This window comes from Stigmatopora argus, chromosome 3 (genome assembly GCF_051989625.1).
Source record: "Stigmatopora argus isolate UIUO_Sarg chromosome 3, RoL_Sarg_1.0, whole genome shotgun sequence".
Classification (NCBI taxonomy): Eukaryota; Metazoa; Chordata; class Actinopteri; order Syngnathiformes; family Syngnathidae; genus Stigmatopora; species Stigmatopora argus.
This window is the reverse complement of record NC_135389.1, coordinates 11135976-11153681: the sequence shown is the minus strand read 5'-3', so window position 1 is coordinate 11153681 and position 17706 is coordinate 11135976. Positions and strand designations below refer to the sequence as shown.

General features: G+C 38.8%; 1 protein-coding gene across 4 annotated transcripts in view; it reads left to right on the top strand.

Annotated features, from left to right (window-relative positions):
- tspan9a (tetraspanin 9a) overlaps positions 1–15846 on the top strand; it is a 124697-nt gene extending 108851 nt beyond the window's left edge. For all 4 annotated transcript variants that reach the window (XM_077595392.1, XM_077595390.1, XM_077595391.1 and 1 more), the window contains 5 exons: positions 1234–1308; positions 9931–10032; positions 10280–10411; positions 12849–12932; positions 15085–15846. In XM_077595392.1, coding sequence (XP_077451518.1) covers positions 1234–1308; positions 9931–10032; positions 10280–10411; positions 12849–12932; positions 15085–15156 — 465 coding nt within the window. In that variant the 3' untranslated portion in view covers positions 15157–15846. The remainder of the gene's footprint in view (positions 1–1233; positions 1309–9930; positions 10033–10279; positions 10412–12848; positions 12933–15084) is intronic.
- The last annotated feature ends 1860 nt before the right edge of the window (positions 15847–17706 follow it).

Sequence of the window (17706 nt, the reverse complement as noted above, 5' to 3'; positions counted from 1 at the left end):
ATTTAATAATCATCATATTGTTTTAATTCATCCTCAAATATACCGTACTTACTCACATATAAGGCGCATTTGGACTATAAACTGCTGAGTTCAAAGTGGGGGGACAAAGTATCAGTTTATAGAAATAAAAATTATATTTATTGTGAAAAGAGTAATGTGAGTAATTATCTAATGATAGCACAAGACTGATTTACTCATCTCTAATATTTTCTTAAACACAAAGCTATGATTCTGTGGGCTAAATGAAAACTTCCATCTGATCCCCAACCCATCAGCATAGCGTGCAACACTTGCTGTTAAGTGTTCCAAAAATGTAAAAAGGAAAATTGCCTAATTTCCTTCAGCACACTGCATATAACATGCCGTTTGACTGTAGTTGCGATAAATTGTAGTAACACACGATGCAATATTGTTATGATAACCTCCTACGGATTAGGATTAACTTGATTTATTAACTGGAATAAATCTAGATATCTATGTAAATGCGTTCATTCATCCTCCGTACCACGCATCCTCGCGAGGGTTGCTGGAGAACTATCACAGATGACTTCGGGCAAAAGGCAGACTACATCCTAGACTGGCTATGTAAATGCAGTAGCAAAAATGAGCTGCTTGACTTAAAACTTTAGAGCACTTGAAGAACACACAGCATTTAAATAGATGTTATCAAACATTCCTTATTCGCATAAACTGTACTTTAAATCATCATAATTCATGTTTTACATGCACGTTTACTTACCTGTGTGCATCAGTCAAGAAATTTGTATTACCAATGAAGTCATGACATTATACATATAACATTATCCTATGTTGCCTGCACTCTTTTTTTAAGCAGTGAGTCAATAAGTTCTATTTTTGATAATTTTGTCATCGGTTCCAGTTGAACTACTGTGATGCACTATTCTGTAACATTTGTAACTAACCTTTTCTTCTTCCTCCTCAGCACACTGTTACTCAATATTGGTGTAAAATTGGTTGCATTTGGCTGGAATTTTGTTTTGTATTTCCTTTTTCATACCAAAGGGTTAATAAATATTTTCCTTCGTTTCGAAAAAGGAGAGAAAAATAGTAGAGCTCGTAGATAGTGTTTTCTACACTTTGAACGTACAAAATTCGATATATTGAGCCAGTAAATTCTACTGCACATAAAACAGGCCATTAGTTTCAGTTTGGTTTTTATTTTTTTTGTTTAATTTGCCATCTAAAAACCTTTCTCTCCCTTTTGTCTGACAGTTTTTCATCGTCCTGCTGATAATTCTCCTGACAGAGCTGATTTTACTCATCTTGTTCTTTGTGTACTCAGATAAGGTAGGTTCATTTTCGTTTTTGAATGTAATAAACTCTCTCATATTTTCCTTTGGCTGCTTCTGTCAGTCAAAATGTGACCTCTCTCACATGGTCAGAGAAAACTCATCAAATAAAAGATGGCCTTGAATATATTCTACATGTCCACATTCTAAAAAAAGATAGCCTGCTGTCAAAGGTTAGAACCTAACATGCAGAGTAATCCTCACCAGTTGGCGCAGTACAAGTGGCCCATTGCACTTTTCCCATGACCCTCTGTTAGGTTCAACTTAACCGGGCATACAACAGATGAAAATATTTAAAGATAGAGAGATTATTGAGATCCTTTTGCAATCTGGAGCCCTTTCTCAATCAAATAGCCCCATAAATAAAGCATAATGTGGGCAACACCTACGTAACAAGAAATGCCGAATACTAGGCTTAGTTGTCAAGGACAAATCAATCAATCATTATTCTATTCATCTTCTGTGGCACATATCCTCATGAGGCTCGCAGGAGTTCTATCTAAGCATCATTGGGCAGTAGTAGAATGAACTACTCCTAGAGAAACATAGAAATCAGGTTAGTTTGCAAAAAAGCCACCAATACAAAGATCCTATCTTCTGGTGAACGTCCTGTGGTCTGATGAGCAAAAGTGGAGCTGTCTGCAGCCCACAGGAGGAAACTTGAACACCATACTACTACAGATGAAGCGTAAAAGTAGCAGCATCATGTTGTGAAGTTGATTTACTTCAGCAGAAACTGGAGGTCTTCTTAAAGTAGACAGCATCATGAAGAAATAACATTATATGCAGATATTAAGACAATATCACAATGTATTAGCTAGAAAGCTAAAACATGACACCAAATGGGTCTTCCAAGTAGAACATGACCCTAAGCATACTGCTGAAATAGTTCAAATGTGGCTTGAGAATAACAGAATCCATGTCTTGGAGTGGCCATCACAACATCAAAAATGTTTGTTATATTCAAGGCAATAAGCGGTTCAAGAAATGAATGAATTCACTCATATTGGTATCAAAAAAGTTTGTTTCTATCCTGATATAAACCATTATTGCAGTTAGTACATTTAAAGTACGGATGCAATGGATTATTAACTTTATTTTTTTTTTAAACCACACAATTTGCATCTGTGTTGGTCATCCTGTATTATTTCGTGATGAGTGGTATGGATAATGAATGAAACATTTCTGTAATCATAACTGACCTTATTCTGATCTGACTTCCGGCAGTAAAATAGTTTTTTTGCACAGTGTAAGTGCAATTCTGGCTTCTACAGTGTCTAGGTGTGCGCGTATACTGCGTGTGTGTTTAAATGTACACATCATTGCCAGTAATTGACTCTCATTTCACTGCGCTGACATTATTGGAAGCAATTGACAATATATATAGAATGTAATAGGCAATATCCTGTGTGTTTACACTCTCTGAGTTATATGATTTAGAGGTTCGTAATATAATATCACGACAAAAACATGTACATGCAGGAGAGGAAAGAGTACACCGCAGCTGTCCAGTTTCAGTCACAATTTACAGCATCCCCTCAAATGGTAGACAGAAATATAAATTATATATGTAAAAGTTGCACAAATATTCAAACTCCATCTTTTAGCAAGGACAAAGTGATGTATATAAAACATTTTAGCGCGACACACTTTAATGTGGTATATGTAAATATTGTTTGACTATTTAGCTCAGGCCCTGCAGGACCTAGTCCCAGTTAATTCTTATGAGAGGTGTTTATTCAGACTTGGTCTTCCAAGCAGATAAAGGAATTCATTTAGCAGCAAATCCATCTTTAGATTTGGATCAGGTCTCCAAGCACACCCGCCAGCAGAAAATAGGCCTGCTGCCTTATCTTGCTAAAATTATTAGATGAACTAATGGGATGTGGTTGGGGAATCCTCACCTTGAGGCCTCCCAGAAAACTTAAATAATCTTCCTCGATCCACGCAGAGTAAAGTAGAAGTTTGAGTTCATTCATTTGTCATTTGTACCGCACATCCTCACAAGGGTTGCGAGAGCCTATCCCAGCCGACATCGGGCGAAAGGCAGACTACACCATACACCATAGATTGGTTGCCAGTCAGCCTTAGGGCACAGAGAGAAAGACGACCATTCACACTCAATCATACCGCCACCATGTAGGAATGGAAAAGCCTGTGGCTGCCTACACCGAAATCAGGCGTGTGAACCGCTACACCATCAGGTGGCAAGTTTGAATTGGTCACTTGGTATAATGTACTAATACCCCATGTGATGCGGAATGACTCGTTTATATCACAGAATGGCAACCTTAATTGATTACTAGATAGATAGATCACTACTGTATTTTATTCACATTCACGAAACATTTTTAGAAAGTAGGCCTATTCAATATGAGGATGTTGTCTTAGTCTGTCGTTGGGCAGGTCTGAATATGTGATTTCTAAGGCAATGCAAAGGCAGTGTCCATTCAGTGGCCTTCTTCCATGGAGTGGAATCTGGCATGCTGTGTGTTGTTCCCCTCATCCTCTACTACAGGCTGTGATCTGAAGAATCATTAATTCTCTTCTGGTACTAGCTCTAATCACAAGGCATTTATTAACAAGCCTGGAATACATCCCACCACTACTTGATATTTGCCTTTGGACTGAGAAATTACTGTTGATTGTTTAGGTTTCACTTTCACTAGTTCTTTTAAATGTTTGAAAGTGTTACAATTCTCTACAAAATCATCATCGTCTCCATGTTTCACCACACACACATCAAGGGTCATAGTTGAATTAGGATTGGACTGTAAAATTTCAAAGAGGACTGGTGGACCTTCGGCTTATCCCCTCAGGGGTCGCCACGTTGAAACCGTAGAATCACCCATCAGGTTTGGCGCACATTTTACGCTGGATGCCCTTGCTGACACAACTCACAGATGCAGGAATAACATTTCAAAGAAACTCATTGATAGCCCCTGCCAATTCAAATGGAATGAATGTACATCTGCGCCAATGCCAGCCAATGATTTAAAAAAAATATGTGATTTTGAAAATACAAAAATACGTCCCCATACTGTTAACGTCTAATCCATTTGAGATAGGATGCCTAGCATTGAGCGATAATTTCAGTGTTCTAAATGGTATTATGACTAAGGTACAATGTACATGCAATGTACAAATAGTTTTCATAATTTGGGCAGCTCTGTTTCATCTATCACAGTCCACAGCACCCAATTAGGAAAGGGTAGACAAAGGTCTTGGAAATGACTTTGCCATATGTAATTTACCTCCGTGGCCTAATGTTCTTCGGCAGTCGCCTCAAATGCCATATAGAATCTGTACTATAATAATGTCAGATACTGCAGTCAGCAACCAGCTGACTGCAGCAGATGGCCGGGCCGCAAACCAGATTATTGCCATCCGTCTTTAACGCAGTGACCTCATTGTTTCTCCGTCAACCCAACATGCCAAGCCAAACAGCGGTAAAGGTTTATTAGCTCACAATGCGAAAACCAAACCTGGCAAAAACATAAGCGGAGAAGCAGAGCATGTAACTATGGCAGGTATATAGGGCGGAAAGAAAAGAAAAAAACAAACAGACAGCATTGCTGGAGGGGAGCCGAGCGGAGGGGAAAATGTTTGGACTCAGGAGAAAAGTAGGCGAGTTGTTTAAGACGTGAAAGACTGGCGCAGTAACAGACAATGTCATTAAGGAGCTCTATTGGCATTCAGGAGAGCATGCCACTTTAAAAGGGTTCGGGAAGTTTGTCCATCCATCCATAAGGCACTTTAATTTAACACTTTAATTTGAGGGGCAAAAAATGAATCACACAGGATGTACTGATGTTGGTTATTAGTGAGATGGGATCTATTAAAGCTCATATTAGCGAAAGGTGGACTAGACTTTAAAATGGTTGTCAGTGTACAAAGAGAGCAGTCATATAAAAGTAGTCGTGCAAAGAGGCGCATCAAAGTGTAACAGCAGATGTGGCAGTAGCCTATTTTTTTATTTATTTTAAGACAGAACCCCACGACAGCAGGATCATCATGCACATCAACACTGAATGGGTTATTTCCTAGCGTGTTTTCCAAAAAGTTAATGGAAATGAGCCATGAGTGTTAGTTAAAATAGAGACTTTTTTAAAAATATATCTTTTGATTTATGATTCTTAAGGGGACAAATTGAGAAAAAAAACATAGACTATAGCTACGTCAGCATGGAATATTTTGAGTCACTTATTGACGGATGATCGCATCACACAACAACTGCGTTGGCATATAATCTTCAATTTATCATCGTGGTTTAATATTTCAGCCCAAATAGAGAGCGAGTAGGGCTTTTACTTTCCTTCTATTGAACACTCTCGCCAAAGGCAATTCAGGCCATGCTTCGGACGCATCCAAGGGAATTCAATATCCTCTTTAATTGTGTGTTGTTAGGGACCTTTGCCTCTCATGCTCTTTCACTCCATATTATTTATCATACTGTGAAATAGTTATCTCAACTCGCCTAGACAATATCTATAGTACACTGTTAGGGGAATGATGTCAGTGGAAGCAATTTGACACAAAATTATTAAGTGCAACCATAACTGGTCTGCTTCATGGAAGGCATTGTTGCAATACTTTAGAAAGGTCAAAGAGTGCACTTGGACAATTCAACTTTCATAATTAAATATTTGAATTGTTCAAAACAAGGGAATCCAAATTATTCTCATGAAGCAGTAATTGCTCATTAAACTTCCAAATGTAAATACGAAATGTATACTGTACTCTGATTCTGCTAAAGCAGCCATCTAAGGCATCATCATTTGATGCAATTAAATATTTCTACTAAGTGGCACAACTAACCACAGACAATAAATACTGAAATGTCACTCAGAAAGTTACAGAACACCACCAATGGGAAAAGATGTAATTAAGACCAGAAACAAAATCCTCCCTACGCAACCCCAGTGGGTGGTGTTTTCAGCCTACAATTTGAATCAGAGCCATATATATGTTATATATATATATATATATATATATATATATATATATATATATATATATATATATATATATATATATATATATATATATATATATATATATGTATATATATATATATATATATATATATCACATCAAGAGGTCAAGAAATGTCAAGAAAATCACACACTTTCTTGGCATCTAGGCTATGATTTATTTTGTTATTTCAAATGAATTGAGATAACATGTATTAAGAGAGTAAATTTTAATTTACTGTTTTCCAACTTATTGAACTATTTAGGGCCCTTGTTAAAAGGTGCAAAATGGTTTAGTCTATCTAAAGAAACCACTGAACACTGGCACTATTTTGACATTAGTCAGCCAACGACAACAATACTGTAGCACCTGGAATAAAAGAGTCAAATTTCCCTTGTAGTTTTCTCAAGTTGTGAAGCTGTGAGCTAGTGATGCCAAAACATCAGAGCGAGCTGACATGCTAGAGAAGGACAACACAGAAAATACATTGTTCAACCAATAACCTGCAGAACACATGCAACCCGATTCCCCACCATGAAATATTTGCTATACACTCTGTCCTAGCCACAAGGTGTTATCTTGTGAAAAACAGCTTAAAACTTAAAGGAACATTTTGAATCGGAATGTGGAAAAATCTAATTCACAGAACAGTCCCGGCAGATAGTGAAAGTGTAATAAAGTAAGTAATAAATAAGTATAAAGACAATTTTGGGTTTGCTAACATTTGTTGTCGACATCAACAGATTTCAGAAACAGCTGGAGCAGCAAAAGTCAGTCTAAAAGTGACTTTAAATATTAATAATAACCCCACCATGTCACCTCTTTTTTTAATGCTCACGCCTTTCATGCACTCACATGCAAAGGGGCCCCAGAATTTGGTGCTGTGGCCCTGATGCATGTCATCCTTCGCATCTAAACATATTACCGTTTTCATGCATTTCATGTTATGTTCTATAAGTGGGTGTCGTCTAAGTTAGCTGTGCAGCATGCTAGTTAATGATTAAACAGTAAAAAGTTGTGTGAACTCACTGATGGTCCCTGTGTACCTGTTCCCTAGGTGAGACCCTAATACTGACAGCAGGGAGTCTTGGCTCATGAATAATGAATGGTTTTGAATCAAATTAAAATGGAATCCACACGCTGCAGAGACATCTTTAGGTCCCACACCAACATTTCCAAGTGGAGGTCCACGCTCACCGAATAGCAAACAAGCTCCGCTTTCCTGAAAGAAAAATTTATAGACCAGTGGTTCTTAACCTGGGTTCGATCGGTGAGTCGGTTTCAGGTGTTTTGTGGAGCCTCTGTCGCGGAGGTCAAGACACATCGACTCATCATGTCTATTCACATTAACATGCCCCGCTTTGCTTGGCCAAACAGTGCTGCAAGGAATTTATATATCTTGAATTTGAAAAAGAACATTTTATTTTACACCAAAGTAGGGTTCGGTGAATGTGCATATGAAACTGGTGGGGCTCGGTAGCTCCAAAAGGTTAAGAACCACTGTTTCCGGGTTTTCATGGCCATTGATGGCCATAAACAAATCATTTTAGACTGGGAAGGTGGTCAAGGACTAACCTCTGCCAGCCCCACATAATCAAAACAGATTCAACTTCCACAGTTGTCAATGGCAGCTAATGAGATAAAATGAGAAATGAGCCAAGTCATCGGAGACCGAGATGATTTTACCGCAGCGTCTCTATGTGCGTGTTGGTGTAGAGTGTAGAAGGAGGGTCCTCTCTAGTGACTGATAGGAGTTGGTAATGAGGAAGCAGTATCGTACAAAGTCGAGATTGAAAGCATAGGACAGAAACAAAGAACAAGGCAGAGATGGATGATAAAGTCCCTCATCTAATTTTCTTGTCTCAGGACTGAAAATGCAGAGGCTGTCGAGGCCTGCAGCACAAGGAGATATATGCAGATATGTTTCTCTACGTCAGCGAAGTCACACAGAGGAAGGTGTCTAGAGTAAAATTAATCTCTTTTAAATGGTTTTAGAGGACGTGGAAATGGAATTTGCATTTAAAATAATTACTGAGGCATTTTAATGCAGGAGGAAAATTCATTACTCTGAATAAATGACTTTTTTTGCTCCTCTGTCTTTGCCATGGCAACCCGAGATCTTCTATATAGCCATTGATCTTACATTTTTTTATAAAGTTTTTCTAGGATCCTTATCAACTAATGCCTGTCAAGGAATGTTTTCAGGCAGTATCCAAGCCGGCTTCCACCTGTTAGGCTGAAAGCAGTGTAGCTGTCAGGCCAAGATTTTATGTTCCACCAGATGTTGACACTAAAATCATCGTAGATTTAATAATCTAATTGCGTGTCCCTGGGTTCTGTCTCAAAGGCAAATGCAATTCAATGCTGTTGTGGCTAGTCTGTATATAAGAGGCTTACAGAAAAAAAATCCATTCATGTTTGTTGATGTTGTCATACCAGATACATATCGCATGTGTCAATGCGAACGTTACTGTGAATTATGCTTAGTTTTTGTATAAATTTGTTCACACGAAAATGATTCATCCTTGTTCTAAATCCAGCTGTCATTTGCATTTTTTAACTTGTGAATACTTTTTTCTTGTGGCGTGATTAATAGAGCCTGTGAAGCTGTGCCGTGTGGTTTGGGGACTATGCTCCTATTTTCTCAGTAATAATTACCACATATCTGAAGTTCCCCTCAATCTGTTGCGGTCGTTAGTGAAATCTCCCACGGGCAACACAAACTGCAGCAGAACTAAGCCACTGACTTTTGTTTCTCATTAACACATTCAATAAGATACTAATCTCCCACTGACATGACACAACCCTGAGTACATAGCTGGAGTTCAATCATGAGGAAAAAGATTAACAAACTTTGCTGGAGGGTGTCTTGAAGCTGCGTGTGGGTGATGCGACATAAGATGGGTCGCAAGTCACAACGCACATTTAAGAGAATAAATGGAATAAAAAAAATAGAACAATAGCTGCATGTCACACTTGTCTGTAATTACCCAGTTGTGCTAAACTGTATGCGTGAACATACCTTGTATTTCAAATTAATACAGTGTTTTTAAGATGGAAAACGAACACTATTTGACAGATTTCTGTGCACGATATTGTATTATGCATAGTTGTGACTAAAACAGCAGCAGGAACGTACCTCACGTTAATCCAAAAACTGGGGTATTCTTTTATAGACTCATATCTATCATGAATTCACTTATCAATCATTGTAATGGCACGTAGACCTGCAGAATCTCATCAAAAGCTATCTGTGCCTCTTTATTTCTTCTATTTTTTGCAAAGTTCTGTCAGCATTACTGTAGCAACCCAACGCAACTGCCACAATGTGTCACTTTTTTCCCAAACATGTTTACATCATTACTTACAACATTCAGAAAGTAGTATCTGAATGAACAGGTCCTATTAGTGCACGTTTCTCACTTGCTGCCCTGTGAGAAGCAAGAAAAGTTCTGATTTTGAATGATACCCCATTAAATATCTTTGAAAGAGAGAGGTAAGCTCAAATCTCACAATTGTTGATGTTTTTGACAGCCTGCTCCAAGATTCAATTTCCCACCATTTTCCCACACTGCTGTCACTCTGAAGGTTTTCTATTCTGAGGTTTTGTATGAAATAATGGCTTATATTTCTTTACCATCTTCAGGTGAGCGAGAATGCTAAACAAGATCTGAAGGATGGGCTTGCTCTGTACAATTCAGAAAACAATATTGGCCTGAGAAACGCCTGGAACATCATCCAGGCAGAGGTAGGCGAGAACTTATGTTGTGTCAAATATGATTTACATTAGCAGGAGAACAACTGGAATATTCCAAATAATGCATGGCCTCGCTTCTTTTCCTAATAAGAATGTGACACTGAATTTCAGAGCTGTCTGTCTGAGTACATTGCATTACTGTGTAATGGAATGCAAATGATGTCGGCTCAAAAGTACTTTGTTAGCTGATGGACTATCTGGCTCACTGACTGCATTTTGTTTTCTGGGGCATATGCAGTGGAAGTGCTGCGGTGTTATAGCCTACACCGACTGGCACGAGGCCCTGAAAGAGAAGGTCGTTCCTGACCGCTGCTGCCAGGAGCATTATCAGAACTGTGGGCGCAACTCCACCAACATGTTCTGGAACCGGGTGAGTGCTAACTAACATTGTTCAGTGACATTTAGTTTTTCAGAATAAAATGCTGAGCATGCTTTTCAATATATCTAAGAACCGTATTTTCCGCAAAATGAAAGACTTCAATTTTCTTAAAAAGCCAGCAGTGCGCCTTATACATGGATAAATTTTAATTAATCATTCATCATCATTTTTTTCACAACGCAATCGTAAACGGAACAAACAAATTTAAATTAACTTGGATTAATATATACAGACACTCAAACATATGTTTAATGTAACTTTACACAAAACTGAATTCTAATTTTGTTTTAATCTTTTGTTACCTTCGTTTTCCGGGTTGGCGGTTTGCCACGCCTCCACCCTCACGTTCGCTATCCATGGGCTGTTTGCTGTTGTACTACGTATTCCCTTCAAAATATTCCGAGAATGATTCACACAAATGTCCTCACAATAGGATAACCCACGACCACTTGCCAACGAGAAATAGTCTTGTAGTACATTTTAGTGATCGCTCCGCTGCTCATAAAGACCGGCTCGCAACTCCCTCGTTGTAATGGCTCTGGTCGCACCCGCTTTGAACGGCACCTATGAGAGAGAGTTGCGGCCAGAAATATTACAAAGAGGGAATTGCAAGCCAGTGCCGCTGATGTTCTTAGGAGCAGCGAACGAGAAGTAATATAATACTCCTCGTATTAGATAATAATAATAACAGGAAATGCAACAGCTGAGCTTACCCACGTATTGATTGTGGGTAAAGTTTTATCCTGAGAAAGCGTGCCATTGCCTGTCGGCGTTGTGTGCACGAGTATACTTCATTACCCAGAAAGCCCTCTTTTTCCCGCGCATGCGCGTTGTGCGTTTCCTAGTCTGAATAACTCATTCGGTGCTCGTAGATATTGTTATACACGAAAGATATGCAAAAAAGACAGTGCCATGGCCACCTGGCTTGGTCGCATCACGAAATTTTGATCGCATGACGGGCGAATTATTCGATCGAAATTTCCGTCGTAAGACGAGAATATTGTACGACGAGCGGTCGTATGGTGAGGTACCACTGTAGTACCACTTGCCTTATAGTGCGTAAAATACGGTAATCATCTATAGTCCCTTCTTAGGTTGTCGTTCCAATTCCATTAGCAGTTGAGGTACTTCCACCCAATTCTCCAAATTACCTATTTTTTAATCATTTTCTAATCACTTTCTTGTTTTGTCCTCACGCATTTTCACGCATCCAATATAGTATTACTAATTGCTAATTTCCCGAATGAAACGAAAGTATGTGAATTACGTTTTTTTTGTTTGCTTTTTTGTTTTGTAATTCTGATTGCTCCAATTAGAATATATTAGATTGAGGTGCCACACACTCTATTGTTCAGATTCTAGACATGCCTGCTGCAGTGCCTGGAAAAAACGCAAATACGTACATTTGTAAATTCAGCTGTTTCTGAGTTTCTTTAACAACCTGGTGTGACTAATCAGAGGAAATAGAATTGCCATTAAGTGTTATTTTTATTGCTTTTGGACTTTCTCATTATGCCGCAAACAGCCATTTTGTGTAACACTTTGTTTACCAATTTCCTCCTATTACAGGTCTGATCTGCTTAGTTAGACAGTTTGTTCGGTCCAAAGAAAGGGATTACGTACATAATTGCCAAAATGAGAATAATTAGACGTTGAGCTAGCATTGTGCAGTCCTAAAATCCTGAAAAATAACCGAACAGCTCCCAGGGATTTCCTCATGTTATCACAAAGTGGAAATTCCTTTTTACAACAGAAAGCAGCATGACCTAATCTCAATATCAGTTCCATAACCTCGAAATGAACCGAGGCACACATTTTACATTTTGGGAACGTTGCAAGATTCATACATCTGTATATTTGAGCTGCACTTCTCAATAGGGAACTTCATATTCAAAATTCACTTGATCCACAAATCACGCTATTCACTTTTATCCATTGTATTATTCACTCAGCTTCCTGTTATGATCACGCTGCGTCGCTGGGTCGTCGCAGCGCGATCGGGTGCATCTGTTACGGTCGCGCCGCGTTGTGTGACGCGACCGTGGATGTAGGTAGACCCAAATGCAGGAGGCAGGAGAGGACGAGGCATTCGGCGTGATAAGGAGTCCTTTAATGAATCAACCAAGGCGTGGAAAACAAACGTGGCCGCATGCGGCGCGCATACGGACAGAGGCAACAGAATAGCGACAGCTAGCGACCGCTAGCAACCGCTAACAACAGTCAATGATGGTCAACGCTAGTGAACGATCCGGCGACGTGTGATGACGCGTCGCTACTTAAATACAGGAAACAAAAACAATCAATGGATTGGCTACAGCCGGTACGCGTCGACGGCAACCCAGGAGGGCCAAGAGGGCCACTCCTGTCACTTCCCAGGTAAATTATGTAGACACCTGGCTGATATTTTCTTGTGTGTTCCTTCATCTAGGGATGCTTTGAGAAAGTCGAGGAATGGCTTGATGACAACAAACACCTGCTGGGAACCATAGGCATGGTCATTTTGGTTGTGCAGGTAGGCGTTTTCAGGCATTGTTTTGCTGCTAATTTGTGTCAGACTGCATCTGTCTCTGTCTGCATCACTTGGCCTCGAGTCCAATTTGCCTCCATGTTCTGCCAGGCAAGTATAAGGTTTGTCCACCCACATCTTGAAAAATACTGACACTTTTTTGGATTGTCTCTTTGGTCCTCTCTGCAGACTTTCGGCACTATCAGCAAATAAGATCAAAAGATGTGTTAGGAATAAAAATTCAAAAGTGCAGTATACAAAAGTTTAAGGATAGTTGTTAACTGGGCTATATACAAATATGAATTAAAATACATCTGTCACACTCTCCCATTAAAGTGAGTTAAACGTATAGTTGCATGTAGAAGTGAACTATTCAATCTAAAAACATTGGCACCCTTGAGATATGATTACCAAACAACAATCAAAAATAAAGATGTTTATCTTTTCAGTTTTATGAAAGGTTTCCGTGCAGGAGAGAACTTTGACAAAACTACCACAAAACATGAAATGCAGAAGACAGAACAGAAAGTGGTGATTTTAAAAGAGAGCAATTAAGATGTGATTAATGAATTTAAAAAATAAATGTCATGAAAATATATTATTTACCATTCAGGTATTACCACCTAGCCTTGCTAGTACAAGAAATATAGTAACAATCATGGTAATCCAGGTTAATTAAATCTACACACAGTTTTCAAGTGTATTCAGTGAGTATTTGTCTTTTTTTTAATCATACCACGATTCGTGTTATGTATTATTAGTCATAGCTAGCGAGAAAATCTTTCAGTGAATAAAAACTAATAATAACTGCTATTGTCAGGACCCACAATGATGCACCTGAGGTTTCCACCTGTGCAAGCTTTGCCTGACGTGTGCGAAAAGATGACAAGCTCCTGTTGTATCCATCTTCAATTTGACATTATCTCCTTGCTTTGCACTTCTCACTCAGACATGCACACAGACAGACACACACTATGCGCAAGTGGGAACCTGACAGATATTGATCATCTTTGCAGACTGATAGCGTCTCATAGTGCAGCGGCTTATGTGATATTAGCTTTAGTGTCTGTACACAGACACAATAATTTGGGGCCTCCAAGTGTTGAACTCTCCAACTCCTCAAGAGTAGATCCTACCTTGAGTTTCGTATGAGCTGAAACTTTTTAGCACTTCATAAAGTGACTTGACATTATTTACAGCAGTATGAGTCAGAAACATAACAATCTAAAACATCACAAAAAGTTGTGATAACTTGGGATTTTAGGTAAGCACGGATCAAACCTTTAAGTTTTTATCAGTATTTGTAACTATACATATATCTGTTCAGCGATAACTTGGATTTAAAGAGATTGACTTGAAATGTTCGAGCACCTTTCAGATTTACATTTACGCATGGTATGTTTGATTGGAATGTTTTCTCAAGGTAATGTTGTAAACTTGATCATGTGATTATGAGTTACGAAAATCCATTCATGGTGGTGAATAAATCACAATACAAGTCCCCAAAATTTAATAGTGCACATTTAATAGGGCTCAATACAGATGAGGCAACCCATTTGGATTGGGAAGTGTTCATACGCCCTCCCTGCCCAAATGTCAATTTTAGCAGTGAAAGATGAGCATGTTTTTGAACACCAGTTCTTTATCAGGATAGGATTTCAGAATGTAAAATACGAGAATATTTACATTTGCCACCCATCTGCTTTCTAACTCTAAAGCATATGATTCAACTCGAGATATATTTGCTGTACAAATGACCCACATAAATTCATGCTCCTTGTTCAGAGATCATTCTTTTTCCTTTCACTTCAAATAATATTCACTTTGACTTCACAGTAAGGTGCACTAAAATGTTCGGTACCTGCATTAGCAGATAAAAGTATTAGGATGAGTCTTGCTTCTGTGTTTGATGTACAAATAGGATGGGTAATGGCAACTTCAAAGAGACAGCAGTCTTCTGCCTACCCGGGCATCTCCATTTACTACTTGGACTGAATGCTCGTACCCACCGGTTTCCAATTGCAAAGGAGCGAATGGAAATGTGTTTGTGCTTAAGAGTGAGATTTACTGTACATCAAAATGTGTACAGCCCACGACGCATAACATTAATATGAAGCACTTACACAGACGCGTGTTTTGCTTCTTTCTTGCTCCGCAGCTTCTGGGTATGGCGTTCTCCATGACGCTTTTCCACCACATCCACAGAACAGGGAAGAAGTATGATGCCTAGCCTTTAGAGAAGAGGAACCTCAATCCCCAATGGGATAAAACTCTGATTAAATGTACCCCCTCCCCATCCGTCTATACCCCTGCCACTTTACAATCATCCCTTGACTGTTCTCAGACTCTGTGTGCCGATTCTAAGTGTCGCCGGTCATTTTTGCCAAAGAGTAAGACAACTGGAAGATGAGAAGGGATGAGGATTATCATTCTGGTTGTCACTCCTTTTTTTCTTCCTTTTTTTGGCTTGGAATAGCAATTCGCTGTAGGAAACCGCACACCGACACAGACATTTAAGATTTTTGCTAACACATCGCACTTCTTGGGGAAGAGAACATCAAATGCCTTTTTTTCACCTATTGCTTGTGGAGTAATAGTCTTTTAATTCATGCTTACAAAAACAAACACCCATTTTCCTTTGTAAATGGAAAAAAATCCAAGACGGCATGCTAGTTTTCTACTTCACCGACTTACCTTTGAATCCTGTATCATCCATTTTGTTTCCCAGTATGCTTTTTGTACTTGCGTAATACTCATGTGGAATGTTAGTACAACGTCGTGTGTGTTGGATTTGAGGTGAAGAACATAGACATGTCGGGATAGTGTTTATTATGAACCATGAGACATATATTTTCCCTTTGACTAGCATTTTGAATCAAGTGAGTGTTATTGGAGGAAGTTATTAAAGGGAGAGGAATCATTTTGTACTAAATTCCGCTTTGTTCTTTGGATAAGGGTAGAAATCAGTCTTGGCCGGAACACACACACTCGCCCACCGTGCTACTACACGCGAGCATCAACACAATTCCCACTGAGACAATATAAATTGTGTAAAATGCTCGTTTATTAAAGCTCCACCAGGACTGTCAAGAGTAAGATCCTGTGTGATGAAATTCCCCCTTTGAGAGTACACACACTAAATTGTGCTATTTGTGTGTGTTTTATCACATTGTTCCACACCGAAAAAGGCATAAACGCACAAAGAATCATGGACACTCCAAGCAAAAACAGTATTCATACTGAAATCATAAATTGCGTTAGCGGAGGCGGCAAAAGGTTTTGGTTTCCTCTCTCATAATCCCCTGCCACACATTTGTCCCCCCTTAATCAGCCTCTTCATGTCTGGAGGTTAAGTCTAAAATTTGAAAAGCTGCAAGAAAATAATACTTGGAGGCTAAAAATAAATGCAAATTTTTAAAATCCCATCTAAACCGAAATACCAACAGTTGATACTAGCAGGCACTGCCATACTTTTGTATTCATCAAGTACTACACTTAAATCATGAATCCAAACAAACTCAACAAAAGAGGGGATTTACTGTCCCTACCTTTTGATCAATGTTTCCACTCATGCCACACCTCAGTTTTTTTTTCACCACTCCTATTCCTGAGCTCTTGCTTCATCGCAGCTTGGGGACATTGTGTTGGAAGGGTAGGCCGATCAAAGCTAAGAAAGATAGCTAAGGATTTCAAGAAACCTCTACTTGGGACTGCTTATCACATATTCCCAATAGGCTTTTACATCAATCTGTCTCCTGAAAGACTGAAAATATTAGGACTCGCTTCTTCAATATGTCTGCTGTGGTGACTTCAAGGTTCAGCTTCAGGTGTCAAGCACATTAAACATCATTGCATCTCCAGCGAACCCTTTTCACCAGTCAGCATGTCGTTTAGTAACATTGTTCCACTTAAAGTTGGCCAAATCTTTGTATTTCATATACATGATTTGTCACACCACTCTCCCAATAGTTACATTTCATTATAACCATACATACATTGATATTGTTTGGTTTCATTTCAATTTTGTGTAATAGGTTTGAACAACACTCAGCAATGGTCATTGAGGTTTGTATGCCAAACTGTTGTCGCATATACTCAAATTACAGGATTTAAAAATAATAGAAAATATACAGTCCTTCAATTGATGCCAATTTTTTTCTTGTTTGTTCAACTAATTTTAAACATCAGCGATGAAAGTTTGTCTTCTTTGCAAGTATAAATATACTTTGCAAGAAAGTTTAAATCATTTAATCTGCAGATGGTCGGTCCATTCATAAATCACTATGACATTGAATTAAAAGCAACTAACACGTAACACATTTTGTTTTTCTCCACATCTGCGTTGCCATTTTGAATTGTTCCAGTAAGTGGGATTAAAGTACTTCTCATCTAATCGCACAGTGCATGTAAAGATGCGTCATGCTGCTGAACAAATAATTGGAATGTCGTTCTTTTAATTGCACCTTCGGACCTCTTAACATCACTTCAGAATGTTAAATTGCTTCAATTCTACACTTTTCTAGCCTGGCGGACTGTATGAAGCCACCCAAACATCTCTACTTTTACAAAACGCAATAGATCAGACCAAGAGATGCTTCTTCTTTCTATTAAAATATATATACTCCATAGGACCTTTGTTTTTGAAGGACAGTATTTTATTTTATTTTAAAAAAGCGACTGACATGCAGCGACCCCGTCAGCCTCGATTGACTCCCTGTTTCTATGCTCCAACTCGATCGGTGCTGTCCATAGCGTGGAACACGACAGTTGTTGATGTTCA